Source organism: Bactrocera neohumeralis, chromosome 5 (assembly GCF_024586455.1).
Source record: "Bactrocera neohumeralis isolate Rockhampton chromosome 5, APGP_CSIRO_Bneo_wtdbg2-racon-allhic-juicebox.fasta_v2, whole genome shotgun sequence".
In the NCBI taxonomy this organism is placed as follows: domain Eukaryota; kingdom Metazoa; phylum Arthropoda; class Insecta; order Diptera; family Tephritidae; genus Bactrocera; species Bactrocera neohumeralis.
The window spans coordinates 36,580,299-36,607,472 of record NC_065922.1 but is presented as its reverse complement, the minus strand read 5'-3'; the positions used below and the strand labels follow the sequence as shown (position 1 = coordinate 36,607,472).

The window sequence follows — 27,174 nt, the reverse complement described above, 5'->3', positions numbered from 1 at the left end:
GTCATTAACAGAGGTGGATGCACCACACGCATGAGGCAAGCTATCGATGGCTTCACAACCTTCACTCTTCGATCGACTGAAAACGAGCTCCATGGAGCGGCAATTTTAGTTTGGTTAACAAGAAAAAAACACACGGAGCCAAATCTGGTGAATACGGTGGTTGATCGATGAATACATTGTGTTTTTGGCTTTAAGTTCGGTCACAATCGTGGCTCGATGCAGTGGTGCATTATCATCGTGTAAAATCCATTAATTTTTCTTCCACAATTCCGGTCATTTTCCAAGGATGTTCTCACTCAAACGCCTCAATACGGGCAAATAGAACTCCTCAACCCGCGAATATCGAAAAACCAATGAGCATCATCATGATTTTTACGCAGCTTTGGCGTGTTTTTTTTTTTTTTCTTTGGGCTCAGTTTTTCCCTCCATTCCGATGATTTTTGACTTGTTTGCATGTCAAACTCATAGGCCCATGTCTCATTGCTCTCCATGAATGTGAAATCGGAACTCCCAAAGTCTGTTTATGGTGCTCTTTTTGAAAAAAATTAGCTTTATTGGAACAGGTCGAGCAAGAACGCATTTCATACCCAAAATATCCACCAAAATCATTCGAACGGACTCGCAACGGATGTCGAGCTCTCATGTCATCTCTCTAACAGTTGCCTGATTATTTCAAGCACCATATCCTCCACTTTTTTAATATTTTCATCAGCTGAAGAGGTCGACGGTCGTCCAGAACGAGGCATGTCCTCAACAATCTCTTTGAAGGCTTTGATCCAATTGTAGGCTTGTGTTTTTGATGAAATTTTCTTTCCTTTTCCAACATTCGCAACGATTCCGCACACGAAATTTGGTTAGGAATACAAATTCTTTGTTCTACATTTTTATCCATTGTAAATACCGCAACGCACTAAGGAATTAAGCAGTCACTGTAAACAAACTACTTGACAGATCACGCTCATATTTTTTAATTAAGGACAGTCCTACCGCATTTTTAACTTTTTTAATAACAAAATTATCAAAATTTAATAATTACTGTAAAAATATTTAATTCATTATCAAGATCAGCGGATCCTCCTTTTTTGATCTGTAGTGCAATTAAATACAATAATAATAATCGCTGTCAGGCACAGTTTTACTTAAAACTGATTTTTTTGTATGAAGAAATATGTACCCTGTAGTGAAGCATGCCATATAAGTTGAGACTAGGAATATTCTATAAAGATGTAAGCAACTAAGGAATACATATTGTCCAAATCGAATACCCACGTAGAAGTCGCCTGACTGCGTTGCATTCCATTACAATCAAACTAGTAGAAAAATTAATACGAAATTTTACAGCTAGTACCAGTACGATCTGTGGATCCATGTACACATTTCAAGAAATTGTTTGTAATGAGCACATCACAGTTGCTTTACATGTACGGAAGAATCTTAACACTAACACTAACACGGCTCATTGAGTGTCTACTTCACATCGCTCTCAGCTATACTATGATGATGATAGCGGATCTAGGGACGGCGAATTTGGAAAACAGCACTGTTATTTTAAAAGCCTTTCAAGAGCCCCAACAAGTGTCAGTCGCTACCCGATCACCAAAGTGTTAGAAACGTTTGATTCAGTGTATGACTATAAAATAAAAAATGGCTTTGAAATTTTCAGTGTTTGCTGTAATTTTTCTGCTCGCTTTGAGTGAATTATACGTATTGATCGCGGCGCGTACATCGGAGAAGTTAAAAGTCCGTTTGCCACATGGCGGTGTGCTGGTGGGACGCCATTGGATCTCACATAAAGGGCGACATGTACGCGCCTTTATGGGTGTGCCGTATGCGCTGCCGCCTCTGGGCGATTTGAGGTTTAAAGTGAGTGAAAATATTCTGCCTCAAATAGTGGTGCTGTAAAGTGTATGTAAATAGGAAATTATCAGAGGTCACCAGTTTAAAAAATAGCCGTGATGTGTGCAGAAAGGTTGAGTGTTGAAAAGATTCGAATAGCGATCCAGACGAGAGTCAGGCCACAAATTTAAAAATCTCCATTCCCCGAGATGTATAACGTTTCAGCGTTCCAAACATTGTGCCACCGTGAAAATGTCGCTTAACACATGTATTGTTATCACCGATCTCTTACCGACCCCACTGGACCAGAAGGACTTTAAAAACGTCCTGCCAATTCTTGTCCTTCTAGTTTTGCAAATAGAGTTAAAGCGCTCTTATGCGCCTATCCTTGCAAATACAAGGACCTGTAGGACTAGAACTGTCCACATCTAATTAATATTTAAGAAATGTTCGTTTAAGGTCAAGCTAAATTTGGACATTCATTATTTCTTGTCCTAACACCAACGTTGTATAAAATAATCCGACCACAAATAAGGAAAATTCAGGATGTATTCTTGTTTAAGTGTTCTAGCTTTCAAGAGTAGAGCTCGATCTTTAATAGTTTTTATACTCACTGTCCTTTAGCCAGAGTATGTAGCAAAATTTTATAAAGGTTAGTTTAGGTTAATTTGGTAGGCCAATAAGCCGCCACGCATCGACCAGTTTTGGTTCTTTGCGATCCAGATGGAGCTCGATTCTAAGTCCATTAGGATAAGTTATCCTTTAGGATGCTTGCGCTTACTGCGAATTTTAACAGACTCTGCGGCCTGACTGTCGGTACCTCCTTCAGTTTATTACACCGTGCGGATCCCTGATGCTTACGGCGTAGACTTGCCAATGCGGGACAAGTGCTCCATTATTTCCCTGGTGTCTTCCTCCAGACATATCCTGCAGTCTTTTCGATCTGGCAGCCTCATTCTGCGGGCGTGTGTCCCCTCCAGAGATTTTATAGAAAAGTGATTTATATTTGGCAAGATAAATAAATTGTAGTATACGATGAAAATACTAAACAACACATTACTAATGGTTCCAAAAGCGCTTAAGATCTATTTTTCACTCTCCATTTACCTATATAGCATCCCTACATGTCGATTACAATATGCTTGTTCTTATATTTCGCTCACCTTCTTTTGGCAAATACGTCGCGTATCTCGCGCTCTCTCCCCTCATAGGGCTATTTGCAAGACTTCATAGCTTGAACAACTAAAACTTTGAACATGACCTTCATACATTTGACCCTTAAGTTTTTTGCTAATTCCTTTATCAACTTTCTAAACAAATACCGCACGATATGCCATGATAACAACAAATCAGTGTCTTTAAATAGACTGCATTTATTTGGCGCATACCTTCCGTAGCTCCTCCTCTCTTGTTTACTGATTTGCCATTTATGTAGTATATTTCTTTATTGCTTAGCCACCAGTACCGTATGGCTCTTGGTCGGGCGAGCGTCTCGCGATAAGAGATTCAGAAGTATGCATACATCGCGATCCATTCACACGCCAAACACAAATCGTCGGCAGTGAAGACTGTCTTTATCTGAATGTCTACACGCCAGAGGTAGGTTTAATCTTCACGCATTACGTATAATCAACACAAATCCACATTTTTATTGTTTGACTTACGAAGAAACCACGAACATCGAAACCTTTACCGGTTATGGTTAATATTCATGGTGGTGGTTTTATTAGCGGCTCTGGCGTGAGTAGCTACTATGCGCCCGATTTTTTACTAGATCACGATGTTATATTGGTTTCCGGCAACTACCGCTTGGGCACGCTCGGCTTCCTAAGCACTGAGACTTTAGATTGCCCCGGCAATTTCGGTTTAAAAGATCAGTCGCTCATTTTACGTTGGATACAGCAAAATATTGCCGCATTCGGTGGCGATCCGAATAGTGTTACGATTTTCGGCAATAGTGCGGGTGGCGCTAGCGTTACGTATCATTTGGTATCGAGCTTATCGAAAGGTAGTATACAAATTAGCATGCAATTTCTGCATATCAAATATTATACAACGGAATTTTATTTAACTGCAGGACTCTTCCATAAAGCCATAGCACATTCTGGTGCGTACTACAATCCCTGGGCGCAGCCAGAGCATAAAGGTACACCCGCAAAGCGTGCACGGAAGGTCGCAGAATTAGTTGGTTGTAATCCTGAGGAAAATTGGCAATATATATTGCGCTGCTTACGCACTAAAGAAGCCAGCGATGTCGTTGCTACGCTCTACGATTTCTTCGTGAGTTTTAGTTAAACTTATATATTGTGAACAACAAAACTTTTGTGTGGCTACCTTTAGGAATGGGACTTTGATCCCATGATGCCATTCCAACCTGTTGTTGAGCCTCCACATGAGGGTGCCTTCCTTACCGTCTTACCACGTGATGGTGGCATGCCACACGGTTTCTCCTTACCACTTATAATTGGTATTACCTCGGAGGAAGGTCTAATCAGAACTGTGCCCTTACTTACCATACCTGGGCTTTTGGCTGATTTCAAAAACCAATTTCAAAAGATTCTACCAATTTCTCTGCACTACGACCATCACAAACCGGAAGTGCGAGATGAGATTACACATCAAATAGAACAGTTCTACTTCAAAGAAGGACATAACTATGACAAACACAATCATCACAATTTCACGGACGTAAGTGCGCACACAAGTCGAAAATCTAAATTAGCTCCACTATATTGTATGATCTTCTGACAGCTTTACTCTGATGGCTGGTTTGTTGCTGGTATCGATGAGTACATCAAACAGCGCGTTGAAGCTCAAAACTCAAAACAGTTACCGCCCTTTTACGTATATCTCTTTGAGCATCGTAGTCCAGCCAGTTTCTCCGAACTTTTCGGTGGAGATCCTGAAGATTTCTTCGGTAAAAACTTTCTCTCAAAATATGTAGTGCCTTAAAGTAATTGGCAAAATGTTTTTTGTTCTAGGCGTCTGTCATGCCGAGGAATTGCAATACCTCTTTCCCTTGGGTCTTAGTCTCTTCGTAAGCTCATCCCCCACTGAGAACGATATTGAACTACGCGAGGCCATACTGAAAATGTGGGTGAACTTCGCTAGTGAGGGGTGGGTCAGAACCTTGAGTGGTCAACAATTTTTTTTTTATAATTTATTAAATTATTTAATTAATATTCACAGTAATCCAACGCCTGCAGGCTCGAACTTAACACCCTGGGCACCCGTCACGGGCTATCCCGTTAATTATGCACGTTTGGGTCACAAGACACCCGATGAATTTACGGTGCTACAAATGGAGCGTGATATCTATGGCGATCGTACAAATTTCTGGCGACAACTCCAAGCTCATATTCCGGCGGAACAACGGGAGAAGAAATTACGAGATGAATTGTAAAGCGGTTATAATCAGTTGGGATATACTTCTCATTTTCTAGGTCCTACTGTCGACTTGCTTTTTGCATATGTCTTTATAATTTGTATGTAACCTGAACTTCGTGGTTCCGTGGTTTTAATAAATTCTATATACTAGCTAGTTTGCTATATCATACATATATCCACTTTTTTCAAGAAGTCTCGGTATGATTTTCATGATATTGCACCCATATACTTATACATTCATTTACCATTTTTAACCTTAAACCATTTCGGACTTCATTTACTGAATTTGCGATCTTTTCTCCCAAATTAGCCGGATTTTTGATACATTGTTATTTTTCAGTTTCTTTTGTCCGTCAAAATAACACAATTCTTCTTTGCTTCAACGTTTCCCTTTGGTTTCATTCATCATTCTTATAAAGTTACTTACAGTGAATATTTTTTCTATTACCTCGAATTTAACAGTATATATTTAGGTATATTATATGATCAATTTACAGCTAAACTATCTCCAAGGTCCAAGTTTTATGTCATATGTCATCTGCGACAGTGATGTTAGGGGCTGTTTCTTGCTAATTTTGGATTGCTACAATCGAAAATGATAAGAAAATTTTCCTAACTCATAGGCTTTTTTATTGTAGTCAAGGGGTGAAGGGGTCAAACCAAACCACATGACCAAAAATAGCTGTCCCGTGTGGAAAATTTTTGAACTCAAATTCGTAATCAAGGCATCTCAAATGGTAATGACTTTTGGATCTTCCTACTGGAAATTTACATTAAGGGGTTACATGGGCTTCCTCGGGTAAAAAAAGTATTTTTTCAAGAACTTTTTCTCGTATAAAAAATGAAATATTTTATTGTTTTACGATTAACAAAAAAAATTCTGAAATTTTTGGAAAAAAAATATTTTAAACTCGGCCATTGTACTTCCATTTCCGGTGAGCCCTCGGAAAAAAGATGCGCCCTACGTTGGCAGGTTAGCTACATACAAGATCATCTAAGGTGAAAAAAATACGTGTTTTAGTTAAAACCTTAATTTAAAACTTGGATGAAGGGAAAAGCTGAAAATTAGATTTAACAAAAAAATTAAAATTTCACAACTTTTTTTTTCAAATAGTTGTAATCGAAAAAAAATCTTAGTCCAAGTCTTTAAAAATTGTAGCTCAAAGACCTGTGTAAAATTTCATGAAGATCGGTTGAGTAGTTCTCGAGAAATCTTGCCAACCAACTTCAAAAACACATTTTCGAGAAAAACGTTTTTAAAGACGGCGCACTTAGCCTAGCTAGCTTCGAGCGCAAAGTTATATCTCCGAAGCTATTACACTTGAAATTTAAGACAATGTTCTATAGGTGTTATAATAAGACAAAATTTGATTTTTTGAAAGCCATAAACCCATGTAACCCCTTAAGTTCCGAACTCAATGGAATAAGTCTCTTACTGTTCAATATGACATATAAACTAAATATACAGAGGTCAGTCAAAAATATTTCAGCAAAAAATTGCCCAACAGGTGGCGCTACAGTCAAGTTTTTACCAAGCGCATGTCTTCGCTGACTTGGCTCTTTTTTATTATTATTTCTATATTATTATCAATAGGCAGCGAGCTGCCGTTGCAAAAACGCAACATCCGCTAGGTGTCGCTGATGTAAATATTTAATTTTTTTTTTTTGAACTATTCATTTTTTTCAATCCCATCATGAAATTTCCTTGGAAATACCTTAAAAAAAATCCCTGAAAATTTGAGGCCTTAATATTAACATCAAAGACTGGACCAAGGCTTGTAAAAATTATCCATTGAAAATACGGGGCAATCGTGATTTTTTATCCTTAAATTTCTATAGCTCGAAGGCATTTTATGGCATCGCTTTGACTTTAATACATACTCAGAATTGAACACTCTACAAAAGTGCTTATTGCGACATAGTCGAAACTCACACCAGCGAGGTAGTACGGGGCTCTAAACCGGATTTTTGCACGAAATTCGCATTTTTTTGTATGCGAGTATATCTCGTAAATGTCAAGAGATATAGAGAAAATATACCTGACACACTTGTAGGAAATTTTATTTGCTACAAAAAAGAATCCGAGGTCAAAACGGCTATCATTAATACTTCTCGAAATATTCGGCTTTTTAAGTAAGGCTGTATGGACGTTTTATAGATGGTATGTAATAAAAAAGCTATGAAAATTCCATGGAGCATTAACCCTAATCGAACGGGATCAAGCTCTTGTAAGGAACCTTTTGTATTTTTGAAAAAAATCTCTTTTTTTATAAAAATCTGGCTCATTATGCACTATTGTGTTTAGACAGAAATAAAATTCTCCAAACGTATTATTCTTTAGTATTTTAAATATATATTTGATTTTTCAATGAAATGAAGACCATTTTTTCTTCATTTAGTTTCGTTTTTTTCTTATATTTCTTTTCTGATTTAAGTAGCAATTTCCTTAAAACACTAGAAATTATTTTTTTTTTTTCAAATATTTTCCATTTCAATTGCGTTAATTAAATCATTTTAATTTTTAACTATTGTTGCAGGCCTTTTATTTACTTTTTTTTACTAATTTTATATTTTACTTTTATTTGCTAATGTTGTTGTTCTCGCTTCGGATTTTGTATTTATTAAATATGCATTATGCATTTCTAGCAACACGCTGTTAGTATGAGAAATCAATAATATTATACATAAATACATATTTTGTGTTGTATTTCTTTGCATTTGGTATATATTTTTTTACTTTGAAAACATTTGTTTTTTATTGGTTAAATTTTTTTTTTTGTATTTTGAAAATATTTGTTCATTATGTTTTAAGATTTTTTGTTTTTTATTTTGAAAATAATTCTTTTTTAATTTTTTTGCATATATTTTAATAATTTTTGAAATTATTTTAATTTTTTTATTAATTTTATTTTTTATATTTCTAGTTTTTTAATCAAATATATATTTTTTTATCACTTGTTAATTTTTTATACACTCACTATCTAATTTTTAGCTGCAATTTGCCCGCCTACGCACACTATAACACACATATAAAAATAAATAAAACATAATAAATTATTGAAAACAAGTAACAAATAGTTTTAATTGTTGTAATTTTTTTTAAATTTGCATTTCAGATTTTTCAAACAAATAAAAATGTTTACATATACATATTTAAAACAAATAAAAGAAAAGTTGCATTTTACAAATAAATAAAGTTGACACAAAGCACATACACACACTTACACAAAATTTAGCGTTTAACAAAATAAATAATCTACATTTACATATTTGTATGTTAGTGTGTGTATGTGCATGCGTTTTGTGTATATATACAAGCGTATAACTGTATAACATATGTATGTATGTATTTAAAAGTAAATTAACAGCAGCATAAAATAAATAACAAAATTTTTGCTTGTGACACGCACTTTAATAACGATTTTAATTGTTGTTGTTTTACAAAGTTTTCTATACATTTTCGCATCTCATAAGTTACATGAATATTATAATAATAAGCAGCATTTTTATTATAAAATATTTTTTTCAATATTTCTTAAATATTTTTTTTTTATTTCTTTTTATTTTTTTTTATTGTTTGTGTAGTTGAAATTTACATGTATATAAGTGTTGTTTGTGATGTATGTATGTGTAACGCTTTTAGTTGCACGGTAAAAGCTCTTTTCGGTTTTGCTGGTCCACAAATTTTTTGTTGCTCTTGTTATTGTTGTTTTTGGTTGCATCAACTTCTTCCGCTCATTATTGCTTGACCAGCAGCTTCGCTTGTTCTTACTAATACCGTTTTTTTTTTGAATAATTATATTATTTTATTGTTTCTTGTTGTTGTTGTTGTATTATTAATTAATTACATATGCAGCTAACTGTATATGCGTGTGTTGGCTTACATACATAAGCATATAAGCGCCTAGTATTGTTGGTTTATTATTTGTGTGTAGTATTTTTAGTGTTGTTGCTCATTCATTTAGTACAAAATCCCGTTATATCTGCTCTCTCCACTGTTACACTACACTATTCGCAGCCATGCTTGCTTTGTTTTTGTTAAATTAAATTTATTAATTTCTTGTTTTACGTTTTGTAAAACTATTTTGCTATTAGCTTCTGCACTTAACCTAAAAGATTTGTTTTTTTTTGTTCTTTTATATTTTGTTTATTTTTTCACTTTCGCAGCTTTGCAGCTCTTCTGCGTGCCGCATATTTATTTGTTTAGCTACACTTGTCTGCCATAATAAATTTCTTTAGCAATAATAAATAGATTTTTACATTTTTTTTTTTCATTTTTATTTACTCTAATTTTATTGTGTTGTTGTTTTAGGACTAGCTTTCTCTCTTACTTTGTGTTATGCTCTTGTTTTTAACGCGTTAGCATACAATAAAAACTTATTTTTAATAGCAATATGGTTTTCGCTGCACATATCCATATACATATGTATATAAAATATATGTATGTACATATACTTGTGTATATTATTTAATACATATGTATATGCGCGCATGTTTAGTTAGTAGTTAAGGTATGTAAGTAGTTGTTTATACATTTTAAGGTCCGCCGGTGTGCTAAGTGCTATTGCAACATTCGCATACATGTCTGTATGTATGGATGCGTTTAATAAATATTATAAATATTCGCTTGTTAGATGCTTATTTTTTTTACTTAATAGTTAGTATTTAAAACAAGCGCACTCAAGTGTTAGCAGCGTTTACTTTTTGCAATTTTTCTTTACGAAAATATTAAGCCAAACATTACATAAAATAATAAATAAAACAGCTACATACACATATATGCTTTCATTTCGTATGATAAAGGAAGGGGTCGGCTTTAAAATATATGTATATACATATATATAATTCTTCTTTTAAAAAACCAATAACATAACTTAAGCGTCTCGCTCGGCACTCGGCTCCCGACTCGCGGCTTTAACGCCCACTCACTTAACTTACACATACAAATCGTGCAAAATGATAACAAATTTATATTTATACATGTAAATATATATAGCAAAACGATTCGTTTTGGAAAAAATCGCTTATACACACTGTTATTCGATTTAATCACTTGCTTCAACATATCTTTTAAATATATATCTTTTAAATACAACGGCATAAAATTTTTGTTGCTTTCGGCTCTTTTTACATTTATACAAGCAGTACAGTATCTATGTTATGCATGTATGCATATATATACACACATATGTATACATATTGGTACATATCTTTGGACTCGATCGAAAATTGTACATTTTTACATGTAGAGATTTACAGAATTTGGCGTGTAAAAATAATCAGCGTCACATTGTTGTTGTTGTGCGCCAATAGACTTATTGTGAATTGCATCTTTTGTTTTGTTTTGCTCACTTTCTAAACATGTTGCAAGTTGCATGCTGCACGCTGCATAATAGGAGTTGCAAGTGTGTGTAGTTGTAGTTGTAGTAGTAGGAGACGGCGTTAACTGTTCTTTCGATACATTTTTTTATTTTATTTTTTTTAATTTGCTATTTTAGTTGGTTTCTTGTGTTTGCTAGTAGTTAATTAGCAAGAGTTTTAGGTAGCAGCATAAATAGTTTTAGAAATTTACTATATGTATGTATGTAACTATGTGAGTTTTTGGGTTTAGTAATCATCATTTGGGTATGTATGTATGTATGCGTATATGGCCATTAGTATAAGGTAAAAAATAAGAGAGTAGTCATATTAGGGTTAAGTAGCAGTAGCGTGTGGGTAGCGTGTTGCATAAACAATGCGAATTAATGGCTGAATCACGTGTCTTGCTCAATTTGTCCCACTTCACTTCAACCGAACTGGTTCGCATAATTTCGATAGAATTTCGCATTTGGTTTGCCATGGCCGTTGCCGTTGCCGGGCATGTTGGTGGTCTTATGCAGCTTTGTTGCAGTTGTCATCATAGCCAGCTCCATTTTTCTACAGGTTACAGATTTTGTTGTTAGTAGGTGTATCCTTTTTTTGTTGGTTTTTTGTTTTGTTTTTTTTGTACATAAGACTTAAGTTGCAAGTTTGGCTATGAGTGTGTGTGTGTAAGCGTGTTAATGTGAGTATGTTTGCATTTAATTTCTTTACACGCGTGAGTTAGTTCTTACGCTCGCTCATAGAACAGTATATAGGCACTGGATGAAACTAGATTATTTTCGGAGAGCGTGTCGCTTACACTGTAAATAAAGGATTGATTAAAATCAAAAATTTTGAAATTTGTTGTAAATACATACACATTATCGTTGAATTCATGCCATTTTTTCGAGACCGGATGTTTACACAACGCCACATAATGACCACCAGCTGTGGAACCTGTAGGCAAGAGAGTTTTGAATTTTTATCAAACCGTTATTAATTTGTATAATAATACTACAGTAATATACATTTTCCAACATAACATAGAGTTGAAATTTATGCATAGGGAGTCAGTCACTCGAAAAACTATTAACTACAACAGGGCTTTTTCGTAGAAATTATCCCTGCAGTCACCTACTTGAAGCGGAATTGCCTCCTAGGAGCATCAAGAGGTCCCCCCTCAAATATACCGACGACATAAGACACCTCTTTCCCTAAGGTCCCAGCGGGGACTTAATAACCGTTGCAACAACAACAACTCCAAAAACATAAAGTAAAGTTTTGACATTTTTTCATGTTCTAAAAAATCAAAACTAGCTTGGGATTATTTCCAGAACCGAATATTTATACCTTTGACATTTTCATTTCATATTCTTAAATTTCGGGACCAGCTCGGAATTTTTTAGGGATCCCGAAAATTTACAAAGTAATTTTATTTTCATATTCTTAAATTTCGGTACCAGAACGGGATCCCGAGAACGCGATAATGAAAGAGATGCTTAAAAAATATGGAAACTATATACAATGTATAGTATACGTGGAAATTACTTTTCAATTTACTATATAGGTGTATTAAAAATCATATTAACATAAAAATCTCTCTCTCTCTTTACAACAAAGAATACTAGTTTGTTATTTAAAAATAAATAAATTTATTAATATAATCAAAAATAGATATCTATTACTTAAATTGATACAATAAAAATATAATTTTTGATGATTCAGGAAATTTTGAAACTAATACCGAAAGCTCTCCCCTCTCACTCTCTTTCTCTTTGACAAAAAATATGTATGTATGTCTAGTTTATTGTTCAAGAATTTATTAATATGATTCAAAATAAATATTCCTTAAATTGATTTAAAAATCTCAAGTGATCCGGAAAAGTTCAAAATTAATCCCGAAATTTCGGGATTTAATGTTTATTTTTAGAATTTAATACATTGATTAATATAATTAAAAATAAATACGCCTTAAACTGATTTAAAAAATTTCTCAAAGCAATCCCGAAAAGTTTAAAATCAATCCCGAAATTTCGGTATTCATAAAATGACAAACATTGAAATCATTGACTGATACATAAGAATGTTTTCAAATTTTATATTTTTTAGTTGCTTTTCCAACAGAATTGCAAAAGAGAAATTTTCAAAAAATGAGATTTTCCAAGGAAGAATAACACGACAGTATAAATAAAGTTACAAAATTATCTCAAATTAAATTATAACTGGCATGTTTACGAGAGAAATATGTTATAATATGCTTAATTTTTTCAAATAAATTGCTCTCTTTTCCCTATCTCTCTCTCTCCCACTTTTGTCTCCTATACTGATTTACTCAAAAAACGAAACTAGTAACGAGCACATATGTACATACATATGTATGTGTGTTTTTGTATGCAATCTGCAATACATTGCCTCGCCAAAAAGTATCGTTTCGAACAAAAACATAAATTCTCTTCACTCACCCATATGATTCGAAATCGCATACAGCGAATAATATATGCTCGTGCCAGGGTTCGAACCGTATGGACCCATATTCAATTCGCGTTCACCAGTCGGAAATTCGACAATGTTCGACAACTTGCTCCAGCGAGTCTCCGAGAAACGCTTCAAATCTTTAACCAAAAATTACATAAATTATTTAAAAAAAAATGATTATGCACCAACGTCAACACTTACGTATAACCAAATATTTGGGAAATCGTTGTATAGTGAAGCTTTTCGTGCACCTTCTCCTTTGGCGACATTTCGCACAGGTCGGCATCTCATCGCCATCCAACACCTCTTCGCGTATGAATAGATCGAGGCAAGATTCTAGCTTGCAGCGCGATGACGATGGCAACGAGACGCTCAAATCCCAAAACGGATCGAATGTGACGCTCGTATTGCCACAAGTGGTACAACGTAGTGTGCTCTTCAATTGGCCGACGAAGAGATCGCGTATGAGTGAGTTCTCGTGTCGTGTGTACCATTCCCACGTTAGATCGGCTTTTTTATTGTCGCTAAACAGGCGGAAGTATATATTATTATACAGAAATCCAAAATCCCATTGCGCACTCACCTAAGGTTATCGTCGATTTTCAAGTGTTCCCCCTTCACGCCCGTATTTAGTGCACTGTGCAGCGAATCGAGAAAGAAGCGCAGAAACTCTTGTGCATCCTGTTGGTTGTAATCACTATACATGCGATGTTTGGAGGAAAAGGCGCGCTTCAGGTCCATCGGCGTGACGCTGTGTACATTGCTAGTCCACATCTCGCGTATCAACTTGGCAAACTCTGTGGCGTTAAATTAAGAACAGTTAAACTTTCATCATCTCTCTTTTTAGATTTCACTCACCTTGTAGGATTTGTTGATCCTTCGACGATGTTGAGCGTATGCCATTGTGTGTACGCAAGAATTTTGTCAATTCGCTCGTGTGACTCAGGCACTGAATGACCGAGTTCATAAAACAAGTATTTCCGATATTTCTTAGCCCACATAGACCTGTTGTGAAGACGTGCAAGAAAATTTAATTAGCTCCATGTTTTTTTGAAAAATTGTTTTCTGTTAAAAAATTATTGTTTTTGTAAATTAATTGCAAGAAAGTTGAAATTTTAAGCAGATAAACAGCACACCAGGTTCGGCCCGAAATAACATTCAGAGGTAAACAAGAATTTGTACTAATGACGCGACAAAAGTGATATATTTTGACAAACTATCCGACAAATTTAATGACTGCCAACATTTCGGATTTTTTTAAGTGTATGACAAGCACAAAGAAAAGGAAAATACAAAATTCAAATAATTCCAATAATTCCAATATTTTTATAGCCAGGCTAGGGGTGTTCACAAAGTGATTATGGGAAAATTAAAGACCTTTAAAGCGTGTTTCAAAAGTTTATTTTTATTCTGAAATATTGTAAACACATGTAATGAAATACTTATTTGCAGCAAATTCTAATTTCGGGAAAAAAAATTTTTGAGGTTAAGTTTTAAAAAATTCAAAATCGTTAATCTTTTTTATGTATAAATTATTGCCGGTTACATTAAAACGACAAAAAAATTATTTTTTTGGTCAAAATGACCTTTATTAACAAACGTTCTGCTAAGACTAATTACAAATTTTCTTTATCCCTTATTTATAACTTAAAAATTACTTATGCTAGCACTATTAACTTATTTACTTGTGTCGCGTTGTTCCGCGAATGCCGGATGTTGATTTGCAATTGTTGCAATGCTTGCATTATTGTTGGTCAACCTGGCTGTAGTTTGACTGCGCGTGCCGGATGTTATTTGGTTAATTGCTTATCCAGCATTATTCTGCTTATGGCAGTTAACTTTAGTGTTGCTAACTCCTCCGCCGTCAAAAACGAACGTCCTCGTTTGTTCAAACTATTAGGGTTATTGGCACTTGTGACGTGGGAGTTTCCGATGTGTCTTCTTTGTTATTGGCCACATTCACGTTTACATTGTAGCTCGATGGTTCTATTAGTTTTGTCTTGCAATTCTTCATTATGATTGGTGCAGTGCCTATTGTTGCTAGACTGATCAGGCAAATAACTACTAATGAAAAATTTGTTATTAGAGCTGCTGTGTGGGTTGTCTGCAGTGTTTGTAAATGATTGGTGTTATTTATGTGGAGTTCCTTCATCATCTCAAGGCTGAGAATTTCTTCCTCTTTGTTCGAAGGGATATTTGACTGTAGGATTGCGGGTAATGGTTTGCTAGTTAGTATTTCATTAAAGGAGTGTTTTTGGTTGTCGATTAAAACTGTGGAATTGCGATATTGAACGGCGTATGATCCCACAAGATTTATTTTCTGATTATCAATTTGAATTGTGCCATTATACTGGTTTAATAATATGATGCCAGGGAAGATGTTTTCTATCGATGGTATGTGCTGGTTATTTATTTGAGTGCATTCTGCTGGTTCGCTTCTGAGTAGTTGCGGGACACAAGTAGTGTTACTAATATCTATCATATTCTTATAGTTACAAATTCTTATATGATTATTTTCATTACATTTTGTTTTTATTCCAAATACCTTATGTTTACTACATGTTACGATATCCTCATAGGGAATTTTATTAATATATTTATTTTTCTTTATGGGTTTGATTACAATTGAATCGCAAATTTCTTCGTTTATTAATGGTATTCCTATCATATAAAATAACATTGTTTCATTTGAGGCTACTTTTATATTCGCAAATTCTAGCGATTCTTCTACATTATTTAATGTGAAGTTATTTTTTATAAAAATGGATTTTGCTAATGCTAGTTCTTCATTTGATAAAATATACGAATTGACGATTCCGGCTTTGGCCCAATGAATCGCATAATCAATATTAATAATTTCTTCTTTTACAATCTTTAATTTATATTTTAACTCTATGGCAAAATTGCGTTGTACATCTTCATTAGATTGTACCGTTTTTAAAATCTTATTTGATACTCTCGTAATATTATTTATCCTATCAAAAATTATTTTATTTATTACTACTTGATTATTATTATTGTTTATTATATTATTTATTTGATTATCTAAAATTACTAAGTCGTCATGATCGGGATTTCCCGCGATCCATTTCCAGACTTTTCCTATTGTATCTATGGATTTTTTAAATCTTTTGGGTCGTAGTCTATTTAGGTAAGTTTGGGTAAGGGTTAATTCATTTATCAAGATGGGTAGAAAGGGATTTTCTGGTGTTATCTTGGTTTTAATAGTGTTGTCCATTTCGTCGAGTGTCATTTGAAATGCGTCTAGGTCTACTTTATGTATTATTCGGTAGGTTCCTGTTTGTATTCTTGTCAATCCTGTATCAAATGTTGCTAATTGTGAATTTGTGTAGTCTATTATTTTAAAATCTGCGTACACTAGGTGCACAAAAAACCTGCAAAGTAAAAGAAAAAAAAAATTTACTATTGTCTGATGTTGCTTTTATGTACCGTCCGTCCTTTTTCAGTGATTACTACACTGGATTTGTCTTCCTTAACTGTTTCCTTTCTATATTTTGCTGTAAGTTTTGACCCTATTCGTTTGTTTATTCTGACATAAATTACATCTCCAGGAGTATATATTTTCATAGGTTTCCGTGTTTTATTATGGTTTTCTAAATCTTTTGCTTGTCTTCTCCGAAGGGTTTCTATATTTTCCTGTCGTGCATTTTCATACTGCTCTGGGTCTACTGTAACACGTCTGCCAAAAAATGTCTCTATAGGTCGTTTCCCTGTTGCGGAATGTATGGTGTAGTTATATTCGTATGTACATCGGTCTAAGAGTTCTTGGAATGAGCGGTGTGTGCGTTCCGTTTGAAGGCAGCGCATAATTTCAGACAGGGTAGAGTGAAATCTTTCTACTTGTCCGTTAACTGTGCTTGTGTATGGGGGAGTTTTAAAAATTTTAATACCGAGTTGGTCTTCGACCATAAATTGTATGGAAGCTGAATTTAAAGATTTCTCGTTGTCGATAACTATTGTTTTGGGTATACCAAAAGCGAAAAGTATTTGTCGTAAAGGTTCTCTGATATCTTCTATTGATTTTGACTCTATTATTTTGACTTGAGCATATTTGGAGAATTTATCTACTGCTGTTAGAACTAATTTTTTTTCCGTACTGTAAATATCTATATGCACAATTTCTCCAGGGTATTGAGGTATTGGGGTTTCTAATAGTTGTGGTTTATTAGGGTTGCGATCATACTTGTTTTCCTTGCAAACTCTACACTGTTTAATTATATTTTCTATTTTTGCTTTCATCTTTGGAAAGTAACATCTTTGTATTAGTTGTTTTTTATTTTCGTCTCTGTTCCTATGTGCTCGCTTGTGTTCGTTTAATATTTCCTCGTTTTGTGCATCCTCGCTTGTTATGTCCTTTACTTCTGTTTGGGTGTAACGAATTTTATAATTACTAAAGTGAAGTGGGTAAATTTCCTGGATTTTCCCTATTATTTCTTCAGAGGTAAATATACCATTTATCACTGAGGGGTTAAGGTATCGTTTCAATAGTGAAGTTAAATTCTCTGTTGAAAAGTTGGGTTTGGTTATTATATGTCTATGGTAGGTCGGGAATGGTATTTTAAACTGGTAGCTGTCTTCGTCTGCTAACGAGATCCAAATTTGGTTTTTGAATGCATTTATGGGTCCTTCTATTGCTGGAATTAGATTGTGTGATGAGCTTTCGTCGGAATGTGTAGCAACTGATAGGGAGTTTACTTCAAAAGGCCTGGATAATGTATCTGCAACTACATTGGCTTTCCCAGGTTTGTATTTTAATTCATAGTTGTATTCTTCGAGTATGGCTTTCCATCGCTTTAGTTTGGAGTTATTATTTTTATTACTGAGAGCGTATGTAAGTGGTTGGTGGTCTGTATGTATTACAACTTTTGCTGTACCGTATAGATAGTTTCTAAATGAGTTCAGTGCCCATATAATGGCAAGCATTTCTTTTTCGTTGACTGCGTAATTTTCTTCGGCTTTGTTCAATGTTCTTGATATAAAGTTTATTGGTTTGCCATTTTGCTCTAAAACGGCGCCTATGGCATACTTTGAGGCGTCAGTAGTTAGGTCAAATTCTTTCTTGTAATCAGGATATTGTAAAATTACGTCTTTAGATGTCAGTGTGGATTTAATTTTGTTGAATGCAGATTTAGCTTCCTCGTTTAGATTTATTTGGATTTTTTTCGAGGTTCTTTTCGACATTCTTCCTTCCTCACCTCTAAGAAGGGATGTAAGTGGCTTGGCCAATTTGGCGTAATCCTTGATAAATCTTCTATAATATCCGGATAAGCCTAAGAATGATCGTAAGTCCTTGATCGTCTGGGGGTATGGAAAATTTAATATTGATTGTACTTTGGAAGGGTTTGTAGAAATTCCTTTGGAAGATACAACGAATCCTAGGAATTCGACCTGCTTTTTGAAGAATTCGCATTTATCGATTTGAACCTTCATGTTTGCTTTACTGAGGGTATCAAAAATTGTGTCTATGTGTTCGGAGTGTGATTTTTCGTCTTTACTAAATAATATAATTATCTCGTCTATGTATACATAGCATATTTTGCCTATGTATTGTCTTAGTATGTCGTCAAGCGTCCGTTGAAATATGGCCGGGGCATTTTTCAAACCAAACGGAAGTCGGGTGAACTCGTATTTCCCATTGTTCACTGAAAATGCTGTTTTTTCCACGTCAGATTCCTTAAGAGGAATTTGATGGAAACCGCTTTTTAAATCAATCACAGAGAAAATTCGGTTTTCTCCTAGTTGGGAGAGAACTTCATTTATTTCAGGTATTGGATACCTATCTGCAACTGTAACTGCGTTTAGCTTCCTGTAATCTATAACCATTCTAAATTTGTTTTTGCCAGACGCGTCCTCTTTTTTAGGCACTACCCATACAGGTGAGTTATAGGGTGATCTTGATTGTCGTATGATACCGTCGTCTAATAATTTATTTACTTGCTTTTCAACTTCCTCTTTAAGGCTAATAGGATAAGGGTAGGACTTGGAGTATATAGGCGTGTCTGAATTTGTTCGAATTCCTGCAACTACTTTTGTTGTGTAAGTTAGTTTTTCGTCCGGTTCCGAAAATAGGTTTCGGTGCTTTTGTACTAGTCTCCTAATTGCATGTTTTTCTACTGTACTCATGTGTTCGTCACGGATATCTATTACGTTAACGTCCTGTACACTATATTGTCTTAGATAGATTCTTTTCGTATTTGCTACTACCATGTAATTTTCTTTTGTGTGTATGATTGCTGAAAGTGCTTTTAGGCTATCGTTTCCTAATATGGCATGGAAAGTGGTGAGTGTTGGCAATAGGAAAAATTTTAATTTGCAATTTTCCAAATTGAAAAGATTTAGATATGTATGGTGAGTAATTTTTATTTTGCCGCCTACTGAGTTGGCTAGAAAAGGAGTATTGTTCGCTATTGCTTTTTCTACTAAGCTTGATTGTATGTAATTTTTATTGGATCCGGTGTCTACTAATATTTGCATTATTTCGCCGCTCTTCGTCCTGCATCTGAAATAAGGTAGCGAAGAGCTATTTAGTCTAAAAAATGTACGTCAGTGAGGTCGAGTGTTTCTTCAATTGTGTCCTTGTGATTTGGCTCATGGTATATTTGCTCATTGTAGTCGTATTGGTTATTGTGGTTGTATTGGTCATTGTAGTTGTATACGCTTTCGTTGTATTGGTCCTCTGGTGGTTCGTTAGAATTTATGTGAAAGTTTCTTTGCATTTTTTGTGGGGGTTATGTATCATTGAGGCGTTTGATGGTCTTTTACCGAATTCTTGGGGTTTTGGCCGATTTGCGTAATTAACGGCTCTTGTTCTTATACTCTCATCCACGTCCATCGGCTGAGGTGGTTTAGGGGGTCTTGGAGGAGCAATGTTTTGCTGTGGATTATATAGATTCTGGTTTTGTTGCCGATATTGTTGACTAAATTGATTTGGATTCCGATTTGAATGTTGTTGGATGTTAGGGTGATTAAGGTTTAGTTGGTTCCTATGGTAGTTTTGTGGGTTAGAATATGTCAAGGGATTTGGTAGATAAGCTAGTTCAGGATAAAATTTGAATGTAGTTTGAGGGTTTAATGGTTGATGATATCTGGGTTGGATGTATTGCTGTCGTGGCTGTTGCTGATTTATGAGTTGTTGACGAGAAGTTGATGGTGTGATAAAGGTTTGGTTATTAGCGTGAGAAGCTCTGAAGCTTTGGTTTTCTAATTTGAGACAAAGGTGGAGGGCTTCGGGTAGGCTTTTTGGTTCTTTAATGCCAAGTAGCCGGGGAAGATCACCAGAAAGTCCTCTTATAAAAGTATCGAGGGCTTTAGCGCGGTAATTCTCCGTTAACAAGTGAACTGCTTCTTCTCCTATCTCCATACATCCTATCTTGTTCAGAATTAAAGATAAGTGTCCATATACCTTTTGGTAAAATTCGTTAATTGTCATTCGTCCTTGTATGAGACATGTCATTTGGTACTCTAGAGTGCCTATGTCTCGTTTGTCTGCGTAGTGAGTGGTTAAGCAGCGGGAGATTGCTGTCCAGTCTAGGGGGGTGTTGTAGGATTCTAAGGCTATATCTGCCTTTCCAATTATCTTATTTCTGATGACATTTAAAATGCCGAAATATTTAGGTGTGCCTTTTGAGGGTTCGTAGATTCTTAAAATGCGTTCAACACTTTTTCTCCAGGAACTAAATTCTGAGGCATATGAAAAATGCCTGAAAATTCTCTTAGGGATCTCACAACATCTGGAATCTTATCCATTTCATTCATGTTGTTTTGGAATTGTTCGTCTATTGTTTGGTCCGTAATGACCGGGTTTATTTTATTATTAAGAATATTATGGACTACATTAGGTACACTTGCCTCTATTGCTAAAGTTACCATGTTTTTTATCATGTTCGCCAATTCTGGCGGAATTGTGTTATTAGGGCCTGACGGTTCTGTTGATGCAGCCGGAGGATTAATCCCAAGTACGGGGTGTCTAATTAGATTGTTTGGATTTGCCATTTTTAAATTTTATTATTATCTTTTCTTTCAAAATTTTTATACCACTATTTTAGTTTGAATATTTATATTTTTTGTTATCCCTTCTAGGAAGGGGGCTTTTTTACCCTGGAGGGTCCGGTCAACTCCTGAGTTGGCTACGGAATCGCAGAGTTAAGCAATATTATTTTCAGTTTAGTTTATGTTATTGGCTGTACAAGCCGTATTTTATTTTTTGGTTATTAATATTTATACTACACTATAGCTAAAACGATAATTATGTTTGGTTCTTGTTTTATTAATATAAATGCATAAAGTTTTTGATTAATTTAAAAATCTTTCCCTTTTGATTTTCGCAAAATTTACGTTTCTTTTACAATTTTTCTGTAGCTTAATAGTTTATTAAAATTTTCCTTTCACTTAATAATTTATTTAATATTAATAACAAATTTTTTCTAAACTTTTTCTTTCACAGTTTTTTCTTTCTGTTTTTCCTTATTAATAATTATATTTCTTATGCTACTTACACTACATATGTACAGCTTCATGATGATCCTCGAAACCGATGAGTGTGTATTTGTCCTGTTCCGTGTTTGTACTGAGGTACACCTTCTCACACTGTTTTTGTTTTGTAGGCTTTTTGCTGCTTTTCCTTGTCGGTGTCGGTGTCGTTGGAGCGTCCAGGAAGGATTTTCCTATCCTTTTCACGCTCTTAATGTGTTGGTTATTTTTTTATCCTTTAATCCGCTCGGCCTGTGAGACCTCTTGTCACCAGTTAAAGGCTAACCTTGTCTTTTTCGCGGCGTTTTTTTTTTTTTTTTTTTTTTTTTTTTTTTTAACGGCACTTTTAACTTTCGCGAACCGAACAAGCTTTTTCTTTAGCTCGGGCGCCAATTATTGCCGGTTACATTAAAACGACAAAAAAAATTATTTTTTTGGTCAAAATGACCTTTATTAACAAACGTTCTGCTAAGACTAATTACAAATTTTCTTTATCCCTTATTTATAACTTAAAAATTACTTATGCTAGCACTATTAACTTATTTACTTGTGTCGCGTTGTTCCGCGAATGCCGGATGTTGATTTGCAATTGTTGCAATGCTTGCATTATTGTTGGTCAACCTGGCTGTAGTTTGACTGCGCGTGCCGGATGTTATTTGGTTAATTGCTTATCCAGCATTATTCTGCTTATGGCAGTTAACTTTAGTGTTGCTAACTTATATGTATGTATATACATATATGGAATATATTTTCCTAAGGAGTTATATGCACTTGTGAAATTCAAAAATCCGAAATTTGAAAAAAAATATTTTTTTGAGGTTAAATTTGAAAAACTTCAAAATCATTAATTTCTTTTATATAAATGGAACATATTTTCCTATATTATTATTTTTTAACTTAATGTATTCGGTTTTCGAAACTTTAAACGCGTTTATTCGGGACGCTGTTTTCAGAGTCGATGAAGAAAACTTCTTGGAAACAGCAGGACCGATTGACTAGGAAATTTCCCACGACCTTCTTGATATATTGGTCAGGGAATAAGCGAAGGAATAAGTTTTTTTTTCATTTTTTAAATCATTCTGAAGAGCAAATTTTTCTCAAAAACTACTTTTTTTTTAGAAGCCGTCCAAAATGTCAAAATCATAATTTACACAAGTCCTACGATCATTACCTGTATTCATCTATTGTTACATTCATTTTTTTTTTTTTTGAATTCTAAGAGAATTTTAAGTAGAAAAATCTTCCTCGCCGCCAGAAACGTTTTTGGATCAGCTACGGGAACAAGGGAATATAACAGTTCTACTTCTTTTGCAAGAAGTATAATCTTTATTATATTTAAAATAGGAGATTTGTATGTAAAGCTTCGAAAGCTTTCGCAAACTTTCTATGGAAATTGTTGCATTTATGAATAATCAGATAACCGATGAATGGGTTATTTTAGGTTAGGGTTTATTCTTCATCATAAAACCGCATTCAATACCAAAACCCCATTTGACTAGCCACAATTATCTTCCTCGTTTGGCTTTCAAACTTTAGATTTTTACAATATGAAAGACACACACATACCTTCTGCGTTCTCATCCTTCGATTTGCTGGCATCGTCTATGTTATTAGACAGCGATGAGGATAGCACCGATGACGACGTTAAACGGCTATCACGATCCCGGTAACGTGATGCGGTCGGCGATGGCGGTGCTGGCGGGATACTCCGTAGTGCTGTGCTGCGGATCTGTGAGACGGCGCAGGAAGGAAAAAAAAAAACAAATAATAAATATAATTATTTTTTAAATATGTTTAAATTAAAAAGCTACACAAGAGCTGTTTTAGTAAAAGTATTGTGAAAAAAGCAAAACGCTTAGAAACAACAAAAAAAACTGTGAGTAAAGTACAAAGATTTTTGTCGGACACAAGTGAAGGATTTATATTTTTTTATAATTTTTGGGGGTTAATAAGTGGTTAATGGTTGCTGGGAACTGCGCTTGAGCAAAAATTATTATAAAATTGAAAGAAAGTTTGCGACTTACAAAAAAGAAAAAATAAATAAATTCGTCCAAGAATTCATATATAAAATACTGTTAAAGCCGATAGGATCAGAAGTTAGTTGAAAATCAAAATAAAATTAGATTAGGTTATAAAATGGCAGCGTGATTATTGCAACGTGCGTACAGTACATATATTTAAAAAAAAAGGTCTTGTTATGTAATAAAAGCATTAAAACGTAAAATGTAAAAACTGTTAAATCCTTTCACTCAGCTAAACTCGAAGCTGATTGATGATGAGTGAAAACTGATATTCAAACAAAAATTCGACGGCGTCACGTGAAAAACAAAACATAGAAACCCTTAAGATAGCTAACTGAGAGACAGATTAACTGAGAGGAACTGAAGAATTGCCAAATTGATGAGAATTCACGTCGCTTCTTGGGCGAGGCATGAGCAATTGGTGAGCTTGACGGTGCTAATTGTGTAGGTTTTGGTGTGGTGGGAGTGATTAAATGCTGGTGAACGTGTGTTTTTTTTTTTTTTGGGTGACTGATAAATTGTAGCATTTTGTACATTTGTTTTTCGCTATGTGTTTGGTGAGTGCAACTTACAGTTTCAACATCCGCGGCGGCGCCATCACAAACGCCGTTCGTTTCCGCGTTCGCGCATTTCTTTACATCGCCATTCGGCAATTTCATTTCGGCTTGCTTTAGCAGTGGCGATGATGAGGACGATGACGGTGTTGACGCCACATCTTTATGCAGCAGCGCGCTGGGTGAAGCACGCTCAGTAGCACGCAAAGCTGTTGCCTCCTGATGACGATTGATGGCGGTAACGGTAGTTGTATTGGTTGTGGCAGCCAAAACGCTGCCAAGACTTTTCGTTGGCAAACTATTTGTACTGCATGCGCCGCTGCGTATGGACGACGCCGAGGCACCAGTCGAACCGGTCGTCAAGGTCGGTGCATGCATTGTGGCAGTAACTTTGCAGGCGGTAGCCGGTGCGGGCGACACTGTGCGGTAGGGTGCACGCGTCAAAGAGCCGCCACCGCTTTGCGCCAGTCGCAAGAGACTACTGCTACCGGTGGCGTGATCAAATTCACTGCCACTATGACGATGATGTTGCAAATTGTTTGTACTACCGCTGCCGCCGCCGTGCGAACGTAGCGTCACCTGCGCGCCACGCTTCTGCTCGCTGAAACTATCGAACTTCTCAATGGACGCTCTTATGCTATTCGAGTCAATGCTGTGCCGCAGTTCGTTGCGACGCGCGGCCGCTGCTTCGGCGGCAAATTTAGCCGCGCTGCTACCGCCACCGGCGCTACCGTTGGCATACTTATAATTGTTGATCTTCTCGAAGACGAGATTGCTGGTGGAACAGATGATCGTCGATTTGGGACGCATGCGTGTTTTGAGCGACGCGCTGCCAACGCCAACGCCACCGCCAGCAGCAGCACCTGTCAGCGTTGCCGTTGTAGACGTCGCGCAATTGGTATGCGGACAACAGAGCTGCTCACAGCGCAACTGCGTTTTCCGCTCCAACTGTGCGCCGCCACGCGACGGTGTGGTGACCGTAGTAGCGCTGGCGTGCGCCGCCGCTATCGCTGCCGTTGTCGGCGCGTCATCACTATCGATGTACTTGATATCGTCGTGATCGAGCGTATGTTGCATACCGTTCGCGCCACTGCCGCCGTTGGTGTTATTGCTCGTGATATTGTTGTTGCTATTGCTGCTATTGTTGATATTACACACAATATTCACACCGTTATTGTTAATATTATTGTTGTTATTATTGCTAAGACGATTGCTATTGCTGCCGTAGCTGTTGAACAGTTTATTGGAGTAGGCGTTCACGTTGTCGCGCGCAGCGGCCGCATTCGCCGCCGCCACCGCAGTCGATGATATGGTGCGATGCACCAGCGGACGCACCAATTTGCTTTGACCGTTGCTCAACTTAGTCGCTGTGGCTGCCGCGTTGACACCGCCGCCAAACGTTGCAGTGCTGCTCGTTGTTGGCGCGCCCGTGGTTGTTGTGGTGCCGGTGAGCGGACGCGTCACGTTGTATGTATTATGTGGCTGTGTTGGTTTCGCACTTTTTGACGACGTCACGAAACGCCCACCACAGCTGGCTTGCGTTTGCGCGCGATTATTGAAGACAATGTCGACTTTGTGGACGGTGGTACCGGTTGTGGCGTTCTTCGCCGAGACGCTGGCGGCGTTGGCAGCGCTGCCGTTTGTACTCGTCGTCGCCACAGCTGCCGCTGTTGTACTGACGTGATGATGGTGATGATGTTGATTGATATTGACGCTGGCGTTGGCGCTACCGCCGCCGCTGCGTCGCACACCATTCGCTGTTACCGCCGCCACTGTTGCTGTTGCTGGCGCTGTTGTTGCTGTTGCTGTTGCTGTTCGCCTACTACTAATGCTCGCGTGTATGCTGTTAATGATGGCGTACGCGTTGTTGTTGGTTTTTTGGCTGTGATTGTTGCTGTTGCTGGTATTGTTATTGCTTTTGCTTGAGTCTCCGCTGTTGCGCCTGTGGTTGCCACTCGCTTGTTGGTTAGTTTTTGTGTTATTGTTGTTGGTGTTGTTCGCACTATTCTTACCACCGTCACCATTGGCTGTGGCAACTTGTTGTTGTTGTTGTTGCTGTTTCGGTGCCACTTGCGCATGCGCCAATTCACATTCCTCCTTCAGAAAGTTTTGATCCTGAAATTGCGGTACGAGAAAGAATGGCTTATTGGCGGCGCGCACCGGATTCGTGTCGTCGCTGCTGTGCGCCTTACTGTTGTTGTTGTTGTTATTGTTGCTTCTGGCGTTGTCGCTGTGTTTGGTGTTGCGCGTGCTGCCCACCGATGCAGCACGCCTACCAACGCCGTTGTGCAATTTTGTTTCCGCTTTGCCGTTGACACTTAATGGATTTGTTGTTGTATGTGCGCGCGTTTTTGTTGTGGTTGTAAACACGGTTGCTGTTGTAGTTGTTGTTGTTGTTCTTGGCTTGTGTACGCTCGTATAGTTATTCAAGCTGGAATTGGTCGGCTGCTGTTGTTGACGCTGCGCTAATATGACGGTGTTATCACATTTTTCTTGTAATGTTGGAAATTTTTCAAAACTATTGCGGCCTTTTTTAATGTCTATCATTATACTTTACGAATATTCGGGGTTTCAAATGTTTTTTCTGCGCCGTTACACTTCTTGTTTACTGTTTTTTCTGTATATTTTTTATTGACTTTCTTTCTATTTACACTTTTATCACTTTGTCGGCTTGATTTACGTATGTTTGTATGTATTTTATGCGTATATCTGCAAATATGTTTTATATTTAGGTTTCCTTACGCGCTATGTATGACATACAGCCGCTGTGGAATGTGGAAGGTATTCAATTAATTATAAGCCTCGTTAATTTGCTTTGTCGTTTGTGGGTTTTTGAGTTTATTTTCTTGATTTTTTTTTTTTGTTTTTGGCAAATTGCCGTATTTTGAAAGTGTTTTGTCACTTTTTGTTCCTTTTATTATTGTTAGTTTATTTATTTATTTGTTTTTGCTCGTCAGCCTTTCGTTCAATCTATTATTTTTTCGTCGCTGTTCGCCGCGTTTTTGCGCACACTACTAATTATTTCGAAATATCATCAATTCTTTTGCTTTCACTGTGAATTTTTGCCGAAA

At 36.2% G+C, this 27,174-nt stretch overlaps 2 protein-coding genes across 5 annotated transcripts in view; one reads left to right on the top strand and one right to left on the bottom strand.

The window, feature by feature from the left end:
• Positions 1-1,567: 1,567 nt before the first annotated feature.
• Positions 1,568-5,396, top strand: LOC126759649 (juvenile hormone esterase-like). Its single transcript, XM_050474612.1, has 8 exons — positions 1,568-1,863; positions 3,292-3,435; positions 3,505-3,844; positions 3,914-4,116; positions 4,177-4,524; positions 4,588-4,753; positions 4,818-4,953; positions 5,026-5,396. Exons 1-8 carry the CDS (start codon positions 1,645-1,647, stop codon positions 5,237-5,239), a joined length of 1,770 nt encoding a protein of 589 aa, XP_050330569.1. The 5' UTR covers positions 1,568-1,644; the 3' UTR covers positions 5,240-5,396.
• A 2,377-nt stretch (positions 5,397-7,773) lies between these two features.
• Positions 7,774-27,174, bottom strand: part of LOC126759626 (ubiquitin carboxyl-terminal hydrolase Usp2) — a 28,946-nt gene continuing 9,545 nt past the window's right edge. For 3 of the 4 annotated variants that reach the window (XM_050474530.1, XM_050474531.1, XM_050474532.1), the window contains exons 4-10: positions 23,095-23,257; positions 13,897-14,043; positions 13,622-13,835; positions 13,240-13,562; positions 13,026-13,175; positions 11,442-11,520; positions 7,774-11,384 (exon numbers count right to left, since the gene is read on the bottom strand). In XM_050474530.1, coding sequence (XP_050330487.1) covers positions 11,312-11,384; positions 11,442-11,520; positions 13,026-13,175; positions 13,240-13,562; positions 13,622-13,835; positions 13,897-14,043; positions 23,095-23,257 — 1,149 coding nt within the window. In that variant the 3' untranslated portion in view covers positions 7,774-11,311. Of the gene's footprint in view, positions 11,385-11,441; positions 11,521-13,025; positions 13,176-13,239; positions 13,563-13,621; positions 13,836-13,896; positions 14,044-23,094; positions 23,258-24,121; positions 26,825-27,174 lie in introns of those variants that run through there. The other variant, XM_050474529.1, reaches the window with a different exon arrangement.

Coding starts and splice junctions, on each gene's coding strand:
- LOC126759649 (XM_050474612.1), top strand. CDS start 1,645: ATGGCTTTGAAATTTTCAGTGTTTGCTGTAATTTTTCTGCTCGCTTTG. Junction 3,845..3,913: donor GGTATCGAGCTTATCGAAAG/GTAGTATACAAA, acceptor ATTTAACTGCAG/GACTCTTCCATAAAGCCATA. Junction 4,117..4,176: donor CTACGCTCTACGATTTCTTC/GTGAGTTTTAGT, acceptor GGCTACCTTTAG/GAATGGGACTTTGATCCCAT.